The sequence below is a fragment of the Panulirus ornatus genome, chromosome 9, assembly GCF_036320965.1.
Source record: "Panulirus ornatus isolate Po-2019 chromosome 9, ASM3632096v1, whole genome shotgun sequence".
Lineage (NCBI taxonomy): Eukaryota > Metazoa > Arthropoda > Malacostraca > Decapoda > Palinuridae > Panulirus > Panulirus ornatus.
Genome location: NC_092232.1, coordinates 16,630,483 through 16,649,027, shown reverse-complemented (window position 1 = coordinate 16,649,027; position 18,545 = coordinate 16,630,483). Strand labels below are relative to the sequence as shown.

At 43.7% G+C, this 18,545-nt stretch overlaps 1 protein-coding gene across 1 annotated transcript in view; it reads left to right on the top strand.

Moving 5' to 3' along the window:
• LOC139750037 (uncharacterized) overlaps nt 1-18,545 on the top strand; it is a 462,839-nt gene that overhangs the window by 248,691 nt on the left and 195,603 nt on the right. Inside the window, exon 3 of the mRNA XM_071664374.1 lies at nt 1,170-1,397. Within this exon, the coding sequence (XP_071520475.1) occupies nt 1,170-1,397 (228 nt within the window). The remainder of the gene's footprint in view (nt 1-1,169; nt 1,398-18,545) is intronic.

Here is an 18,545-nt window from a genome sequence, read left to right as displayed (position 1 = left end):
GCTGTGGATTGAATATATCTGCATAGGGGAGGAAGATCGCTGGCTGTGGCTCGGACAAGCCTTGGGATAATATGTTAATTGTTCCGTTTATATAGGCTAACTTACTATTGAATGTTCATTGATTATCATACATCATATACCAGCGGATCCAACTTGAATGAGTTTGTGTTGTGATATCGTTTATATATTATTTATACGTAGCAACTTCGAATCCGTTTAATTTACATATGATTCCATAGGATTTTGCACTCTGCGGGTGACATGAGCGTAACAAACGTTTCCAGTATTTCAAGTGAATTGTGTTTTGAACGTTCAGTATTTCATTTTTTTTCCCACTATTTTTCATCAGTAAAATATCGCTTGCACTCTGAGTGAGTTTGAAGCCACCACTTCTGAATAAATGATTTAACAGTCGATATATCTATATATATATATATATATATATATATATATATATATATATATATATATATATATATATATATGGTACCGAACTCCGATACCCAAACTTTTGGCAAGGTTATGTTATCGTCCATGGCGGTACATCTCGTCATAAAAGTAACCATTAGTGTTATGACCCTCAAATACTGACCTCCAGCTTCCTAGCTTATGAACCATGATGGCTGTCACCTGTAAGCCCTGGAGTGGTAGTTTAGTCCGGCTGCCTCAGTGAGTTCATCTCTTGTCATCTTTTGATTCCTTCACTACATTGCATGTTTCACTTAGGTCTTATCTGTTGTCTGCAGAAGGTCGCCATTATTTTCGCAGATTCGACTCGCTTCCCTTCTCTTTAGCAAGCCAGGACACTGGGGAAGTTCTCTTTAGACCTTTGATTTTTCTCGAGGAACTCCTTCCAATGTATTTCCGACCTTGGGTCTCTTCCTTAAACATAAATCCACTTTCTCCTGAACCTCAAGCAAGCTTTCTAGATATTCCTCTTGCTTACTAGAGGTCTTTTCTCATTTGCTTTATGAATATCATTGTCTCAAAGCCCTTCCTAAATAAGATGAGGTTTTCTCTTTTTTGCTCTCTAAATGTAAGTCTCTCTCTTAAGTTTGTCCTCATTAGGTTGAGGACCTTTCTCATTTGCTCCCTAAATATCGGTCCTTCGGGGCTTGTCCTCATTAAGGTAATGGACCTCCTCCCTAACTCGCACGTTCCTCCCACAGACCGCGCCTTCGTGGTGGCCAACGCCCAGCATGACTGCGGCGTCATCTTCGTCAACGAGGGCTTCTGCCGGATGTCTGGGTTCTCCCGAGCTGACGTTATGCAGAGGCCTTGCACGTGCGAGTTCCTGCACGGGCCCCTGACCTCCAGCCTGGCCGTGCAGCAGCTGAGGGAGGCCCTAGCCATGGCGCAGGAGCGACTCGTTGAGATCCTTTACTACAAGAAGGATGGTGAGTGTTGACTGGCCCATTAATGTAGTAGTAAATCTTGTTTCTTATAGGATCAGAAATAGTGATGCGAAGGATGTCGGGTTTTGGGATCCGAATTGGAGATTTGGAAGGTACTGAAAGAAAAAAAAAAAAGAAGCCAGTTATACCAGTTCTGATTTGATTCATCGGTTCTTCAGTTAGGAACGTGGAATATTGAGATAAGTAATGGTCATTTTCATTTCGATTTGACGAGTATATAAGGTAGAGGACCCGTGAAAGTAAACAACTGTTTTGAAGCCTCGAGTTGATATTGTCGTTCGTTCGTTCATATTATGACCGTTGAGCTACTAGTGCTGAGCTGCTCAATACTGTTGTATATTTTGTTATAGTGACACACTTGTGGTGAGTAGTTAGGATCCTTGTATTATGGCTCCTGAACCACTTGTGGCGAGCTGCTTCGATACAGTTCCACTGTAACCTCTGAAACAGGGTCGATATCCCGAGTCAATTCTGAATCCCGTGCGGGATAGGAACTGGGACGATCATTGAGGAGGATTTGCATAATTCATCCCATCTCCCACAAGTTCCCACAGGTCTCCAGGCCTCAAGTACGACCGATACTTAACTGTAATCGGTTTCCTGTTGGTTAAACTTGTCAGAATGAAGAGGTAATGCTACGACTCGATTGAGATATTACAGGTTACGACAATTCACTCATTTTCAGGATATTGCACTTCACTGGGATATTGCAGGTCGCTGTCGATGTGGAAATACTCAAGTAAAGTCGATGTATTGTATATTTGTTTATACTGCCTAAGTCAACACCTTGAAAAATGTGTTGCACTCGGGGTGAATGTGTTTCATACACATACACACACTCAGAAATTGTGTTACACTATTTTGCTCTTTGCGATTGATTGTGTTACACTCGGTGATTGTGTTACACTCGGTGATTGTGTTACACTCGGTGATTGTGTTACACTCGGTGATTGTGTTACACTCGGTGATTGTGTTACACTCGGTGATTGTGTTACACTCGGTGATTGTGTTACACTCGGTGATTGTGTTGCACCGAGTGACTGTTACACTCTGTGATTCTGTTGCACCGAGTGACTGTGTTACAGTCGGTGATTCTGTTGTACCGAGTGACTGTTACACTCTGTGATTCTGTTGCACCGAGTGACTGTGTTACACTCGGTAATTGTGTTGCACCGAGTGACTATGTTACACTCGGTGATTCTGTTGCACCGAGTGACTGTGTTACACTCGGTGATTCTGTTGCACCGAGTGACTGTGTTACACTCGGTAATTGTGTTGCACCGGGTGATTATGTTACACTCGGTGATTGTGTTACACTCGGTGATTGTGTTACGCTCGGTGATTGTGTTACACTGAGTGATTGTGTTACACTGAGTGATTGTGTTACACTGAGTGATTGTGTTACACTGAGTGATTGTGTTACACTGAGTGATTGTTACACTCAAAGTGATTAGCTGTTTTTTTATGCTTTTAGGTGATTATTCAGTAACTCTCGTCTGCCATGTCTTTTCCTCCCATGTACGTCGTGTGGCTTTTGATAATTAGTTATTGATCGTGCTTGTAAATAGCAGTCAGTCGCTTTATATGTCTTTTCCTGTCTAGACTACCAAGGTATACTCCAGAAATCTTGTCCAACTACGACTTGTTTCCTCATTATTTCTCCCCGTCTTATTTAACAAGCCATTTCGTATTTCATCTCTGGTCTTTATATGCTCTCATTCTATATATTTCCCCTTCTATACGTTCCCTGTCTTTCTTTATTTCACCTTTCCTTTCGTCTTGCTATTTTCGTCTCTATAATCTACTTAGTCGATAATTTTCGTCTTGACTTTCCCCGATTCTTCTCCATCTGTCTTCCCTTAATCTCTCTCAATCTTGTGGCCTGTCTTCACTTATTTCCTCGCTGACCTCCTGGAAACTCCGTCTCGTCTTCGTCTTTCCCGTAGTATATTATCGTTTTATTATCGCTCTTGCGCTAGATGTTAAGAGAGGTATATGGACGGACGCCAAACTGAGCACGGACTGTTGTTCTCACGTCGGGTCCGGTGTTCACGTCAGAGTTTCATCTGTTTTATTGTTTATGTTTTATAGTTGATCGTCGTTTCCCGCGTCAGCGAGATAGCGCCAGGAAACAGACGAAGAACGAGCCAGCCACTTGTACACACACACACACACACACACACACACACACATATATATATATATATATATATATATATATATATATATATACATTGTATTTTGATTTACGTGACCTATTTGAACTTTCCCAGAAGTAATCTTTCTTATGCCTTTCATATACAAGAAAAAATATTGACCCAAATATTAGTATTTAAGTCCTTGTGGGGGATGGAGTAAGGGTGAGTGGGTGGTGTCGCTGTGTCCTGTTCAGGAACAAACAGGAAAACAAGTTGTGACCTTTTACTGTGAAGGTGCGTGACCTTTGACCTTTTTTCCTCTGACCGGAGCAACCGAGTGGTCAGACCAGGTTTCATATTGGTGTCAGTCGTCAATACTGAGGACCCCCCCCCCCCCCAACGCACGCCCACACACACACACACACACATACATATACACACACGCGCGCGCACACAGGAATTTCAGACCCTTATATGCCCTCTGGCCTGGTCCTGACCTACATTTCCCACCTCTGCCAAAGATTATGATTAATCCCGATCGATAATGATCATTCATCCGTTTCTCGTGGATGGTCGCTCGCGTAGTGCTCTTGACTTCGACCCGAGGGCCAATGGCGTGTTCAGAGCCAGTTATTCATGATCAACGTTGCTTATACTAGAAGGACGATGGGAAAATCCAATGAAGCTTTCGTTTTGAGGTCAGTGATCTACTCGATTCACACGTAAGGGAATATATATATATGAGAGGACTGAGCCTTAGAGGTAGTATCCTCACTAAGCCCCCTTCTCTGTTCCTTTTTTTGAAAAATTAAAAACGAGAGGGGAGGATTTCCATCCCCCCGCTCCCTTCCCTTTAAGTCGCCTTTTACGACACGTATGGAATACGTGGTAAGTATTTATCCTTCTTGAAGGCTTAAGGTAGGATCCCTAAATGTACTTGTGAATGTCACCAAGATGAGAAAAGAGGAGAAATAGGTCTTATTAGGAAAGACACTTGGTTGTTCTGGCTATGAGTGAAAGAGCTCAAGGGTAAGAGGGAACTATAGTTTGGAAAATGTCATATGGGTAAAGTCAGGAGTTGGTTAGAGGGCAAGACCTAAGGAAGGAGAAGCAGTACACCTAGAGCAGGAGTTGTGGGAGTGTGTGGTAGTTTTAGGAAATGAGCTCTACACTGATGTGGGCAAAAATGAAGTGCATGGTGAGAGATGGGTTAGTATTTGTATTTATGCACCTGGTCATGAGAAGGAAGATCATTAGAGGCAAATGTTTTGGAAGCAGCTGAGTGAGTGTTTCAGTAGCTTTGGTGTTCGAGACCGGGTATTAGTGATAGGTGATTTAAATGCGAAGATGAGTAATGAGGCAGTTGAGGGTATAATTGGGGATATGGGGTATTTAGTATTGTAAATGGAGATCGGCAGTTTGTGGTGGTTTGCTAAAAAGAGGACGATGCATAGGAATGCCTTGTTTACAACGGACATTCACAAGCATACGTATTTATTACTGTTACCTCACGATATACGCTTATGTCATTAACAGAAATAAAATATAACGTGCTTCGTTATTTACTGTTTTAATTTGCACGGGATATGGAGTAGCGCATCGTCATTGGGCTGGCAGCGCGTTGGTGTGACGCTGCCAGCACCATGCCATACGTGTCTTAGATACAGTCTGTAGTCACTGGTTACCAAGAATATTTTGTGTTGCAGTGTACTGTATGTGCATTGCCCCTTGCATCATGTCACCAAAATGTCTTTAGAAAAAAAAAAGTTCTTGGTTCCAGTGGTCTTTGGAAGGCCATCATCACTCGATTTATTAAAGATGGATGTGCTAGCTGATATTTAGCGTGCCCTTGGACTTCGTGAAGTGGTTACGGTGTCGGTATGGTACTGAGGCTATAGCACAGATGGTACTGTGGCGGAGCTCGATGTCTGCTGAGCGATGCCCACCACAGTTAGTTCTCCTTTACTATCCAGCGCAAGTTGTGTTTCAGCAACACTGCTGTAAACTTATTGGTAAGCTTTCGAAGATGAGACGTAGGCTATGTTCCGTCACCGTTGCTGTAAGCACTTCACTACCGACGTTATTCATACATTACGGGACATTTTCATAACGTTCTATGTAGCCTTGACTGAATGCACGTGAGGTTGGGTTGGGAGCTCATTTCCATTTAGATATGTTCGTATACCATCATGCAATATTCTCTTGTTATTCCCTCTGAAGAGGTTTATGGAAAGTGGGCGAAAACTTGGGAAGGTGTTAATTTAGTTTTGCGGAGTTGTGAAGATTTTGCCTTCCACACGATGCTGTTTTGGATCAACATTATTACGGTATGTGTTGAACGCATCAGCCATCACACACGCACACACACACTCTTTATTTGCGAACTGGTGAGCGCCATCAGTGTTTCCCGCTAAGCAACACTTCCCTCCCCCACAGAACGAAACCTTTTAATCTCCATTAGTTGATTCATATGATTTATTCGGCCATTTTCCAGAACGTAACATTTGTTTTTTCAGTCTTGTTTCATGTCCATAAATCACCTGCATCCTTTGCAGGAAGTGCATTAGATCGCCAGGAGTTCATTTCTATACTTCCCCGATTCCTTTGTCTCAGATTTTCCGCCAGTCATCTGAAGCTCTCATTAGTATCTCTTTTTTTTTTTTCTAGATGCTTCTATCGTGAGTACACCCTTCTACAAAATTCTAGAAATTAGCAACTCCGTCTTCATTCCTCCATACCAGACTACTAGATAACCTCGTTTTCTTTGTTGTTTCCAGCCTTTTAGTTAGTTCCACTTCAGGGGGGACCATTAAAGGACGACATATAGGGACGCCATAGTTTTCTGGCACATGAAGACATCACTAGTGCGTCGCTGTTCTCTGGGATTTCTCTCGGGACACGGCAGGTATTTGCTGTCGACGTGAGAAAACCGTAGACTGTTTTGGGTGCTGTGTGTGTGTGTGTGTGTGTGTGTGTGTGTGTGTGTGTGTGTGTGTGTGTGTGTGTGTGCCAGGGACTGCCTTGTTTGTCTTGCAGTATATTTGTCGTTTATAGAAGCTGGTGGCATCATTTAAGGCTATTCTTAATTCGTATGAGGCATTTGTAGGTGAAAGGAAAGAAGGTCGTCTCGACAATTCGGTATTCTGAAAATTTCTCTTGATTATAGAAGAACCAACTATCAATGCTTTTCTGTGATTTTGTGGATGAACCATTGCCTTTTCTGTGTTCTTACGGATGAACGAGTGCCAGTTTGTGTGTCTGGTGATGGATGAGTGCCAGTTTGTGTGTCTGGTGATGGAAGAATGCAAGTTTTTGCTTCTAGTGACGAACCTGTGTCATTTTGTGTCCATAGGGGTGAACCGGTTCCAGTTTGTGCTTATATAGCATGAAGCAGTGACATTCTGTTTTTCGTAAGGATGATCGAGTGCCAATTTATTATGGCTCTTTAAGATGAATCGATGCCATTCTCTGATCTAAGGGATGTATTAGTGCCATTCTGTGCTCTCAGGAGGCAGAACCAGTGTCATTCTGTATTGACCTGACCCAAACAACGACGCTGTTAAGTGTAACAGATACGTAATTCCTCTAGCGTATCCTTCCGAAGATGCTCATTTGAAACGGGATTTCAGTAGTGAAGATGAAATCTGAGTGAGCAGAGATAATCTGAGCTTTACTCTTAGGTGCACCACTGCCTGAGGTTACGCTTCTATTTTCTTTTTTTTTTTTTTTCGTAAAGTTACCCAGAATTTTTACACTGTTATCCATGTCAGACCTTACCTGAGTCTGCGTAATGTACCCCGGTGAAACACACACACACACACACGCTGTAATGTAATATCTCAACTATATATTGCCAGCCGAATGACTGCCTACATTCAGTAAGACCTTATTTATTCATTTGTCCATTTTATACAGGAATGGAATGGAGGTCATGTTGATATTACAGAAAACGAATGCTTCAGAGTAAGCCATTAACTCGTAGAAAATGAGTGTGTGCTGTGGCTATGTGTCTTTATTAATCCGTCGATATTCTGCTTCAAATGCCGGACAGACCATTATTCATTACCTCTTTTTATGTATTTATCGTTTAATTTTATGATTTTTATCGCCCTCTTCCCCGGCATTGGCATTTCATTCTGCCTTGTTCTCTTATTGGTCCTCTTTATGTCAGTCCGTAGCAGTGTAAGGCCACGTAAGCTGCTTCCTCCTCATCCTAAACCACGGAGATATTCCTTCTCGTCCTCTTTCGCCTAAAGCATAGCGATTCCTCCTCCTCCTAAACCAGAGATTCCTCCTCCTCCTAGACCAGAGAGATTCCCCCTCCTCCTAAACCACAGAGATTCCTCCTCCTAAACCACAGAGATTCCGCCTCCTCCTCCTCCTAAACCACAGAGAGATCATTTAGCAGGATGGAGGGGAGGGCCTGTGCCGCCGGAGCCCCAGGGTCGTGTTGGGTGCTGGCTGATGGATTATTGCCCCTGCTGGGGGTCTGTGGCGGTGACCCGTCGGCCCACCTCGGGGGCAACCGCTACACGACAGAGCCGAGGATGAACTGTCTAGAATACTTCTCTCTCTCTCTCTCTCTCTCTCTCTCTCTCTCTCTCTCTCTCTCTCTCTCTCTCTCTCTCTCTCTCTCTCTCTCTCTCAAATTCACTGTAGAGCACCGAGAAGTAATGCTTATCATGTACAGATGAAGTATGTGTGTAAAAGTGTTTCCTAGCGTTACGTGAATAAGACAGACTAAGCTTAGAGTTGTCATCAGAAGCGATCTGAAACCAGCCAGGCAGAGTAGAGATATACATAAGGCATAGAAAACGGTGTTTTTTTTTTTTTAGCATCTGTTGTTGAGAAGCTTTCATTAGAAAACGTTAGTAACCATATTGACCGTTAAGAACTTGCTTAGTTAGACATCTTGAGTAGAGTTCTGGTCGTTATATTATCAGTATAGAACAACATTGGCTTGAGGGAAACCAGGCAGGTCGCTTAGATTAATATGAAAGCTTTGCAACAAGACATACGAGGAAAATTTTTTAGGAATTCGGTCTAAATCCTCTATATATCTATAGCGTCGTTTTACATGCTCCGTTCGAGGTACAAAGAGAAGCAATGGACTTGAAGATCATAAGGAAAGAGGTTCCGCACTGATATAGGGTAATGATTTTTTACAGATTAGGGTATTAGGAAACTGGAATAAGATTCCTGCTGTTGTTATAAATGCCAGAACAACAGACTCGTTCAGGAAGATGTAAGATAATTATTTCTGGTCGGCTGGTTGTCTCCGACTTCAACACTTGACACCACGTCAGTACATACAATACATGCCACCGCCTCACATGGAGGAGTTGGCTTCCTTATACGTTCATCCAAAAGATTTTCTATAGGCTTGAGTCTGAAGGAATTCAGAATGTGAACACTACGATCTCTGTTGTCTGTGGTGAACGTGAATGCGAGACGCATTTCTTAAAATTGTGGTAGCTGCTCGGTGTAGAAATGACTTTAAGTGAAATGTTAGCAAGATGCATTATATGTAACGGTTTGAAAACGGTATAATCTATAGTGTATACTTTGTTGTACGAACAAGATAAGGCAAGTAAGGTTGCAAGTGACGTGCAAGGCCCTAAAGCATTTGTCGAAATCCTTCGTTCGTTTCGTCATATTGCCTAGCGCAGAAATATATTTTTTTTAATTATATTTAAAGGCTCATTTCCAGGTAGTGATATTTAGACTTCTGTCACCTGCTAACATGTATGAGTCTATTTAAAGTAACCTTTAGATTCAGGACGTTGATCGTGAAGCAACATGTAGATTTAAATTCAATTTGTCCATAACCTTTAGATTTAAACCTGGGTCACTCGTGCAGGTTTGAAATTCCGTACCACTACGCGTCAGAATTGAGTGGAAGTCCTCAGTTCCTACAACAGGTTTACGACAAATGAGTAGGTCATGTGTTGACTTATTTACTCTCATCTCTTCTGTTACGAGGTCACTGTAGACCCAACATTCCTCACGCGATGTAACTACGGTTTAAGGCGATGCGTAACTTCCCTCGTAGTGACGTTACCGGGGTGGGGCAGGAGGCTCAGGATCGCTTGTGCATGCAAAGTACCACCAGTCCGCTGTGGTTTTTTAGGCCATATCCGTCCGAGTTGCGTCGCCCAGGCCTGGTTATATAGTGGGCATTAGACCACACCAAGGCAAGGGGGGTAAATGCAGTCTCCCACATTGAGCCGTTTAATTAACTGTATCTCTACGTGTGTTTACAAGCGTACTTGCAGTATTTAAAGTACTTTACCCTGTTTGGAGACGCCTGATGTATCGGACAGTATTTTTTTTTTTTCTAAGAAAATACAGTACTTTAACTTTGATATGTATTTGATATGGAAATCTTCAGAAAGCACACACGTCTGAAAATGCATCATACGTGAATGCTGCTAGTGTGAGACATGCAGAGCCATCTTGAGCGTCTGACGAGATCCTGGTGGAAGCAGTCGGGCGGGACACAGTTACGATCCTCGTCGTCGTTCAGGACGCAGCTACGATCTTCTTCGTCGTTTAGGACACAGCTACGACTCTCGTCGTCGTTTAGGACGCAGCTACGATCCTCGTTGTCGTTCAGGACGCAGCTACGATCCTCGTCGCCGTTCAGGACGCAGCTACGATCTTCTTCGTCGTTTAGGACACAGCTACGACTCTCGTCGCCGTTTAGGACACAGCTTCGATCCTCGTCGTCGTTCAGGACACAGCTACGACCCACTTCGTCGTTCAGGACGCAGCTGCGACCCTCGTCGTCGTTCAGACCACCGCGACCATTGACGGGTTTCAGCTCACGACTGCGATCCTCGTCGTCGTCGTTCATGTCGCCGCTGTAATAACCTTCGTCGTTCAGGTCACCGTCACGATCCTAGTACGTTCGTCGTCGTATAAATCATAACTTGGACGGTCATTGTTGCCTCCGTCGTCGTCGAGGACACGGCTGCGATCGCCGGCATTGTCGTCCAAGTCGTCCCTGTGGTGAGGAGACGACTCCTACAGTTTTATCACGTGACAGAAAACACCAGTGGTGATTTTTTGTGTTGGAACCCAATGAAAAGCTCCAGGATTCACATTTAGATGCTGCTTCTGTTGTAGTGGTGGTGTCTCACGGTATGTGAAGTGTATATATATACTCTTTTATCTCATTTTGTTTAAGCATATCACTCCTGGAAGCATAGAGAGACACTGTGTGTATATATATGTGTACATCGAGATGTATGGGTATGTATATTTGCGTGTGTGGACGTGTATGTATATACATGTGTATGGGGGTGGGTTAGGCCATTTCTTTCGTCTGTTTCCTTGCGCTACCTCGCGAACGCGGGAGACAGCGACAAAGCAAAATAAAAAAAAAAAACCTTGAATGCTGTTAGTTTTAGCTTTTTAATGTTTGTTTTTATCAGTAACGAAAGGAAAAGAAAGTTGAAACTTGTATATACATCAATTTACTTTTTTTTTATCGAATTCATTTAATTTTAGTCAATAATTGAGGTATAAATTTGGCTAGTTTTCATAAGGTCTGTTGGTGTTTCAGATATATTTATTTATCCATAAAGATTTCTTGTTCATTTAGTCACCCTGGACGATGTTGTGAAATTCGACCTTTATGATGAGGCAGTGAAGTGAGGAAATCTGGTAGTGTGGGATAATTGGTTATATATTCTCAAAATTTACGTTTTCTTTCTTGCTTCGTATTAGAAGAAGGATTTATATTGCTCTCCTTCATGAACTCTGTTCCTGCTTTATTTTGTAGACGTTCTTGATGGCGAGTGAAAAGCTCAAATGCAATAGGAAAGCATCAAGTGAAAAGACCGTTGTAAATAAGGGGTATAAAAGTTTACTTTTTTATGAAGGGAAAATATAAGGAAAAGAGGAGCGTGCTGGGCTACGCTTCAGCCGGGGGCTCATATGTCAGGTTTACCAAGCGTTTTTGCTTATACCCTTTACCATTCTTTCTCTCTCTCTCTCTCTCTCTCTCTCTCTCTCTCTCTCTCTCTCTCTCTCTCGACGCTCTGAGTGCTCCACTATCGCTACCTTTAGCTTGTGGCAAAATCTCATCGTAGTTACTCTTTTGTCTCATTTTATTTCAGCATATCACTCCCGGAAGCATAGAGACACACACAGTGCAATTTACCTACAAGAGCAATACGTTTTACTTCATACGTACGTAATCTATTTAGATATCAACTTTTTCCATGAACTTCCTCACTTCGTGCCGTACTATTCCCTCAGTTTACTGAATATGATCCCCAGCTCTGGCTCGCATGGTCATTATAGAAATTACGTGAGACTAAAGGAACTCGTCAAGGTTAGCACTCAATCCAGTAATGGATGAGGGGAAAGCCACGCCCTCATTGGCCTTATCAAAACAGCAGTCAAATATTCTCTTTTCATTACAGCAGTCCAGTTGGATGTTCTTGGTGCTGACCACGTTGATTGATTTTTGTTAATCTATATATATTGTTTTCATGGCGGAAGACACTGGAACCAAACACCATCGAAGTTGAATTTTGAGGAGATACTTGAGAGCAGTGAAATATCTGGAGAAAACATAGAAGGTGATAGAGAATACTATATATGTACTTTATAATTTTTTTCCTACATTGTCGCCATTTCCCGCGTCAGCGAATCTGCATTAAGAACAGAAAGTAATACAGGAAGGGAGGATTTTCAGCCACCCGCTCCTGCCCCACTTAGTCGCCTTCTATGATACGCATGGAATATATGGGTTGTTCTTTTTCTCCTTATCCCCTTATCCCCAGGGAGATATATATATATATATATATATATATATATATATATATATATATATATATATATATATATATATATATATATAATTATTGCAAGAGGTAGCAATGGTGCGCGTGATTTTGTATATGCATATAACCACGAGGAAAATATAACACAAGTTCCCAAGTGCACTTTCGTGTAATGATCACATCGTCGGGGAAGATACGAGAATGAGATAGAAGACGTAGAACAGTCAGTTGATATACAAGGAAGAGAGACGTACCTAAGATGCCATTGGTAAACGCGTGTTACCATGCTTAACTATGGTCGATGCCAGTACACACGAAACGTCACACACTTGTGGAATACCAGTCGTAATGTGACACATTGTGATGACCTTAAGGTTACCGAATGGTTGGTCATAGTCACTGAAGGTGCCTTAATGCAGGTTACAGCCTTTCTGGTTAGGTCTCCGGAACGAACAAGTTAGGATTGATCAGGTCAGGGGGTGTTTAGCATATGGCCGGTCAACTTATGACAATTAAGAACGAGTAACTAGCCATGAGTGCGTACGTCAACCCATACTACAGTTGGGGAGGTAGAGTGGTAAGAGAGAGCGATTCATCTTGGCGAGCAGACGAGACCTGGAAGCTGGAGAGGAATGATAACGAATGATGACTGATGCCTCGAGGGCAAACTTTAGTAATCCACTCACTGGCAGCTCATCTAGTGCCACAATACACCCCCATCGCTGACCATCAGCAAAAATGAGAGGCTGCCCGAGGAGAAAAGAGTTGATACTGGAGGGAAAAATGAGATACTTTAACAAAGAGACTATGGCAGAGAGAGGAGGCGTCTCATCTCACTTCCCCCTCTTGTCATTCGTGTCACGTAGGGCCTCCTGAGTGTGTCTTGAGCCCTGATTTGTATTCTTGTGAAGTCTGACACATTTGAGTCCTGGTGTCGTCCGTTTGGGTCAGTAAGTGCCTCCGCAAAGAGATCTAGCTCACTCAGCACGGGCGGAGGAGTGTGTGTGTGTGTGTGTGTGGGGCGCGAATGTTTCTCCTCATCACAGACGTGACGTGACTTTAACCTAATAAATTGCACTACAGTATTGCGAGTTCATGACTACGTCTATCTTATCTCGAACCATTTTTGCTCCGCCACCTCTGGCGGTCTGAGAAAAGACTGTGCTTCATCAGCTCCGGTCAATTCTTTGTATAAACGCACGCCTGCATCTCGCCAGCCTTAGCTTATGCCTCACCATTGCTTGAAGAAACACCGTCTCGATTTTAACCTCGGCATCTCGCACTCTTACGAATATTGTCACGCCAATAGACATTGTATATCTTATACAAGGTGAGCCAGAGGTCACTGAACCTACCGAAGATAATGAGCATATTTATAGAGTCTCTGTGCATTAGTAGATATGTATTTCCCATATTTTGATTACAACAAATGTTACAAATGGGCGCTCACGTACCTGTAGAGACGCATCCATATGTCTTGTCCTGTTTGCAAAGATACGCGATAAATTAAGCGAAAAGACATTTCTGATGAAGTTTGTGATGGCTTCCTTAAGTTTAAGAAGATTGTGAGAACTGCCTTTGTAAATTGGACCTTTCATTGCTTCCCACAGATAATAAGGGGGTTGTAAGATCTGGCGCCAGTGGAGGCCAAATGTCCTTTGAAATTATTGTCCCCAATCGCATCGTGCCGTAGCTTCATGGAGACACGAGCTGTGTGTGCAGTGGCCCCTTCCTATTGGAAGTTGCCGCAGCCGATTTCGTCTTCATTGAAATGGACCAGTAAAGGAGTAAAGAGTAAATTTCACAATAACTTTACGAGTTGATTGTATCATTGAAGAATATAGGGCCGATTACCCAATTTCTTAATATGGCGCACCAAACACCAACCTTGTGATTTTACTATGGTGTTTCCTTAATCTCATGTGGATTAGCCGCTGACCAAAAGCGGATGTTTTGGATGTCGACGTAACCGGATAAGTGAAACCACGGCTTGGTAGAGAATGTGACGTCCAGAATATCATCTCCACTGACAGTCGTAAAGTCCCTCCACCAATGGCAATATTCAACACGCTTTTGACGTTCTCCCATTTTCTTACAATTTATGCGCGGGTGTTATCTTGTAGGGATGCAGGTGCAACTGCATCTTTGAGCACACTACGTGTGATTCTATACGAGAAACCCGTCTGCTGTGCCAATTTTCGAACGGATTCTTTTTTTCTTTCCGGGCTTTGCATTATGAGATCCGAAGTATCCAGTATGTTCTTTGTTTACTATAGCTGACCAACGGATCTTGGCGTGTCCACAACGAATCCTGTTTCACGAAACTTGGCAGTTAACCTCCGCGCTGCGTTGTGGTGTGGTACGGCAGTGTCGGGATACGTTTCAGGAAACTTTTGCCACACTAGGGGACACCTGTTCCACCATAAAAATACTCGAGCCTTAAGCGACAAAACCATTTTCACGTTGACTCCTGTGAGCACCCGGACCCACTTTAGTTCAAGGAAACGCCGGAGTGACACTGTGTAGGGAAGGTAGGGAAGGGGATGTTGGCGAGGAGGGGGAGTTCGTTCACCATACTTGTCAGCAAGTCACGTTGGCCATTGGTTGTAACAATGATACCAAGAACCGAGGCTATTTCATCGCTTGTAGTATTGGTGCATCTTGACTTTTTGGCTGACCCTGTACAATAGCGGTTAAGTATCCAGTCATCGTTTTTGGCTTCGCTCATTAGAGGTCCCCAAGGTTTTAATTAAATACCTCGGATCGCTGTTGCCACAAGAAAACAAGACTACTCTTTTGCTTCATTCCTTCCCACAATTCTTTTCTCCTCACGCCATTATTATTGGTTCTCCTGGTTGTTATAACATGTCGGCAATCAGGACTCGTCTTGAACTAATGGGTTTTGAGCGCCCTTGGCATTTTTTTTTTTTTTTTTTACGTGCTAGTGGAGTGTATTGATTTGAATACTTTTCTTTCTACATGATCAAGGGCAGCTGGATTGGAAATTACTATTTTTCTCTCTTGGCTCATGGAACTTCCCTATATGCGCTTGGAGAGTGGTATTCTGGGAACAGAAAGGTACTGAGATGTTAACACAGACGCACAACCCACTTGGCATTTCTCTACCTCTCTTATCTATCTCTTTTTGTCTCCTCTTTCTTCTATCTTGCGACGCAGCGTTGCTTCATTCGATCAGAATATTCTTCGCAATCTCTCTCTCCTATTGTCTCTTCCTCCTCCCTTTCTCCTCGCTGCAACGTTGCTACATTCGATCAGAAAATACAAAAGCTATCGACATCCGATCCTGATGCACTGTGCCTGGTAGGGAAGACAGGTCACACGGCTCCGTCGTGCACCGATCTCCCTCCCTCCCTCGCTTCCCTGCCACTTTCATCTTAGTGTACTTACCCTGAGCTTGACGTCCGCCCGCCCGCCACCTGCTCCAGCCTCCTCCTCCTCCTCCGCCCGATTGTCATCCCCGTAGTTTGTTTTTTTGCTGTCTTTGTCGTTGGCACATTTTTTGTTGCATGTGTATGTGTGTTCTGGTGGTGCTGCCTTTATGGTAGCTGTCTGTGTCTTCTTCGTCAGTGCCATGGTTATGGTAGCTGTTACTGTGTGTTCTCTATCAGTGCCATGAGCATGGTTAGTTGTTAGTGTGTCGTTGTTAAGGCTGCTGTGACCAAGTCTGTTCCAGCCATTGCCACTTGACGAGGTTGGTGCCAGTCAGACCTTCCTTGTTTGTGTTTCTCAATCGATCATTCGTCATCATTTCGTGCCCATACTGAAACGAACTGGAAATTACCTATAGCTGGTTACACACACGTAAGAAAGAGTGATAGTGAATATAGTAGTGCTCCTGGATCTTGTAAACATGATAGTGTTCTTGGATGCTCTCATGTCTTGCCTCACGTTTTCTTTTCCCCCTCTGTGTTCCTCCCAGCACATGGAACGCACTCGGGTCGTGTCTAGCCTTTTATGGACGTCAGTGACGACTCTTGAGAGGTCCTTATCGACGCCACTGACGAACGACTGTTGAGTAGTATTAGCAACCCTGACGACCTCTCTTTGATTAACTCGTCGTGGCTTCCCTTTTCCGCCTGAGAGAGGTCTCTTTCTATCTCTCTTCGGGGGACCCTGAAGGCCCCTCTGCTGGTCATCGGCTCCACTTCTTTGACTAGTTGGCCTTCGTTTCATAAGACCATGACAGCCCCTGCTCTGTCTTATCGCCTATGACATACGTATCCTGTGACATACGTATCCTATGACATACGTATCCTATGACATACGTATCCTATGACTATCGGTACCCTAAAGTTGCGTGGTAGTTATCAATGTCCCCATGATGAGCTCTCCTGTTATCGGCGCCTCAGACTTAACTTCTTCTTTCACTCTTGACTACCGATTATCATTACTGGCACCTTGGGCGACCCCTTGCGTGTTATCGGCACTCCTAGAGACGAATGGTATTGCCGATGCTGCTGCTTAAGAACTCGGACCCTTGTGTCGCTAACGAGCCCTGATTCTGAGAGACCATTTTCTTTTAAGACCTTCACCTGTGGTACGTTTCTGTTGACCGTTGCTTCTTATCGACGCCACCACTCCCTTTCAAGTAAGCCCAACTTGTTATTGGTACTGGTGCTTATGACATCCCCCACCAGCTTGTTATTGGCGCCTCTTTTTACTGACGACCCTTTGGAAAACATCTATGCCACCCTTGGGTATCTTATCTCCGTTTTCTGTCCTGGGCTTCGAGGAGGGGGGAAATCACATGTCTCCCGAGAAATTATAGGTTTTTGCCGCTATTATCGTCTGGGTTATTGTGCACCCCGTCCTCATCCTGTCCTAGACGGAGACTAACAACTAACGCTTTTACACCATATAGAAAGGACACTCTCGACTCCCTGCTTTCTATGTGCCTCGCCTTCCTTCTCATCACTCTCACTCTCTCTACCAGAGAGCTCCTGGGGATGAGTGATGCCCCATACGACTCTGTATTTCCATTATATCCCGTGGCATCCCAAGGATAACGGATAGCGCTCTGTATAGAGGGCTTTAGGGTTATCCTATTCATCGACCATATGATAGCACAGTCGTCTTTTACGAGAGGATGAACAGCTTTGGGCTGTTCTTCACTTAAAGGGAACGAAGAATAGGTTCACAAACGAACGTGGTAAGAGCCAGCAGGTCAACAGGCAGCGTGATTAAGCACAGCAGGAACAGTATTTCCGTTTTCCGTCACAAAGTCGTTGCTTGTATTCATATTCTCGAGGCTTGCAACTTCAGGGACAACAGACGGGAACTCGGCTGCAGTTCAGACGCTTATCTACTTATGTAGCGGAGGCGCAAGCAATAGCAAGTCGTACTCGCCCAAACATTAAACGGACAGTGCTCAGGCACACATCTGCATAGCCAGGATACACAAAGGCAAAATGCATATACACAAAACGTCTACATAAAGAGCAGAGAGGCACCTACACAAGAAGGATACTTACCCAAGCGCCAAACACAGGCTCTGTCATAAGTTTTATAGGAAAAGTATGCGCCCCAGTCTAGTTAAGGGCTCTGCGATGTATCTGCATCCAGGATTGTGCTTTGCCGTAACTGTGGACACTGTGGTAATGCAGAATGTCCCAAGTGTCTTGACGAGACGTTATTTTGGTCAGGCAGTTTTGCTCGGTGATGGAGAGGCTTTGTTTGCCTGTCGCAATCCGAAGACCATGAGGACGCTCCTTAAGTGGGAGTTCCGTGCTGGTGTCGGGCCCATCAGTCATATCTTGGAAGGCTTCTCTTCCAGAATGTTTGCACTTGACGGTGCTGTCCAGACTGTGATTCCAGGACAGGCCGTCAGCATCGTCTTTGTCACTGGCTTCTCCAGGTGACGCTTCGTGTTCTTTCTTGTCCAGTGTTAAAGGGATTCCTTGTCGAGTCTCTCGTCTTTGCTTTATGGTTCCGGTAAATGGACTGTCTATAACATATCCCACAGGATAAGTTATATTCTTTTGGGCTCCACATTTCATGCTTGTAGCAAATAGTTTCACCAGATCTTTAGCCTCATTCTTTTGCACTCCTGTAGGTGGTGTACCAGAAGATATATTAAAAGTATATGTCCCCTTCTGGGAGATCTCAAGTGAGTGACGCAAAAACACACGTCTTGTTGAGAGAGACATATGTCGCACGCTCAAAGGCTCCTGAAGAAT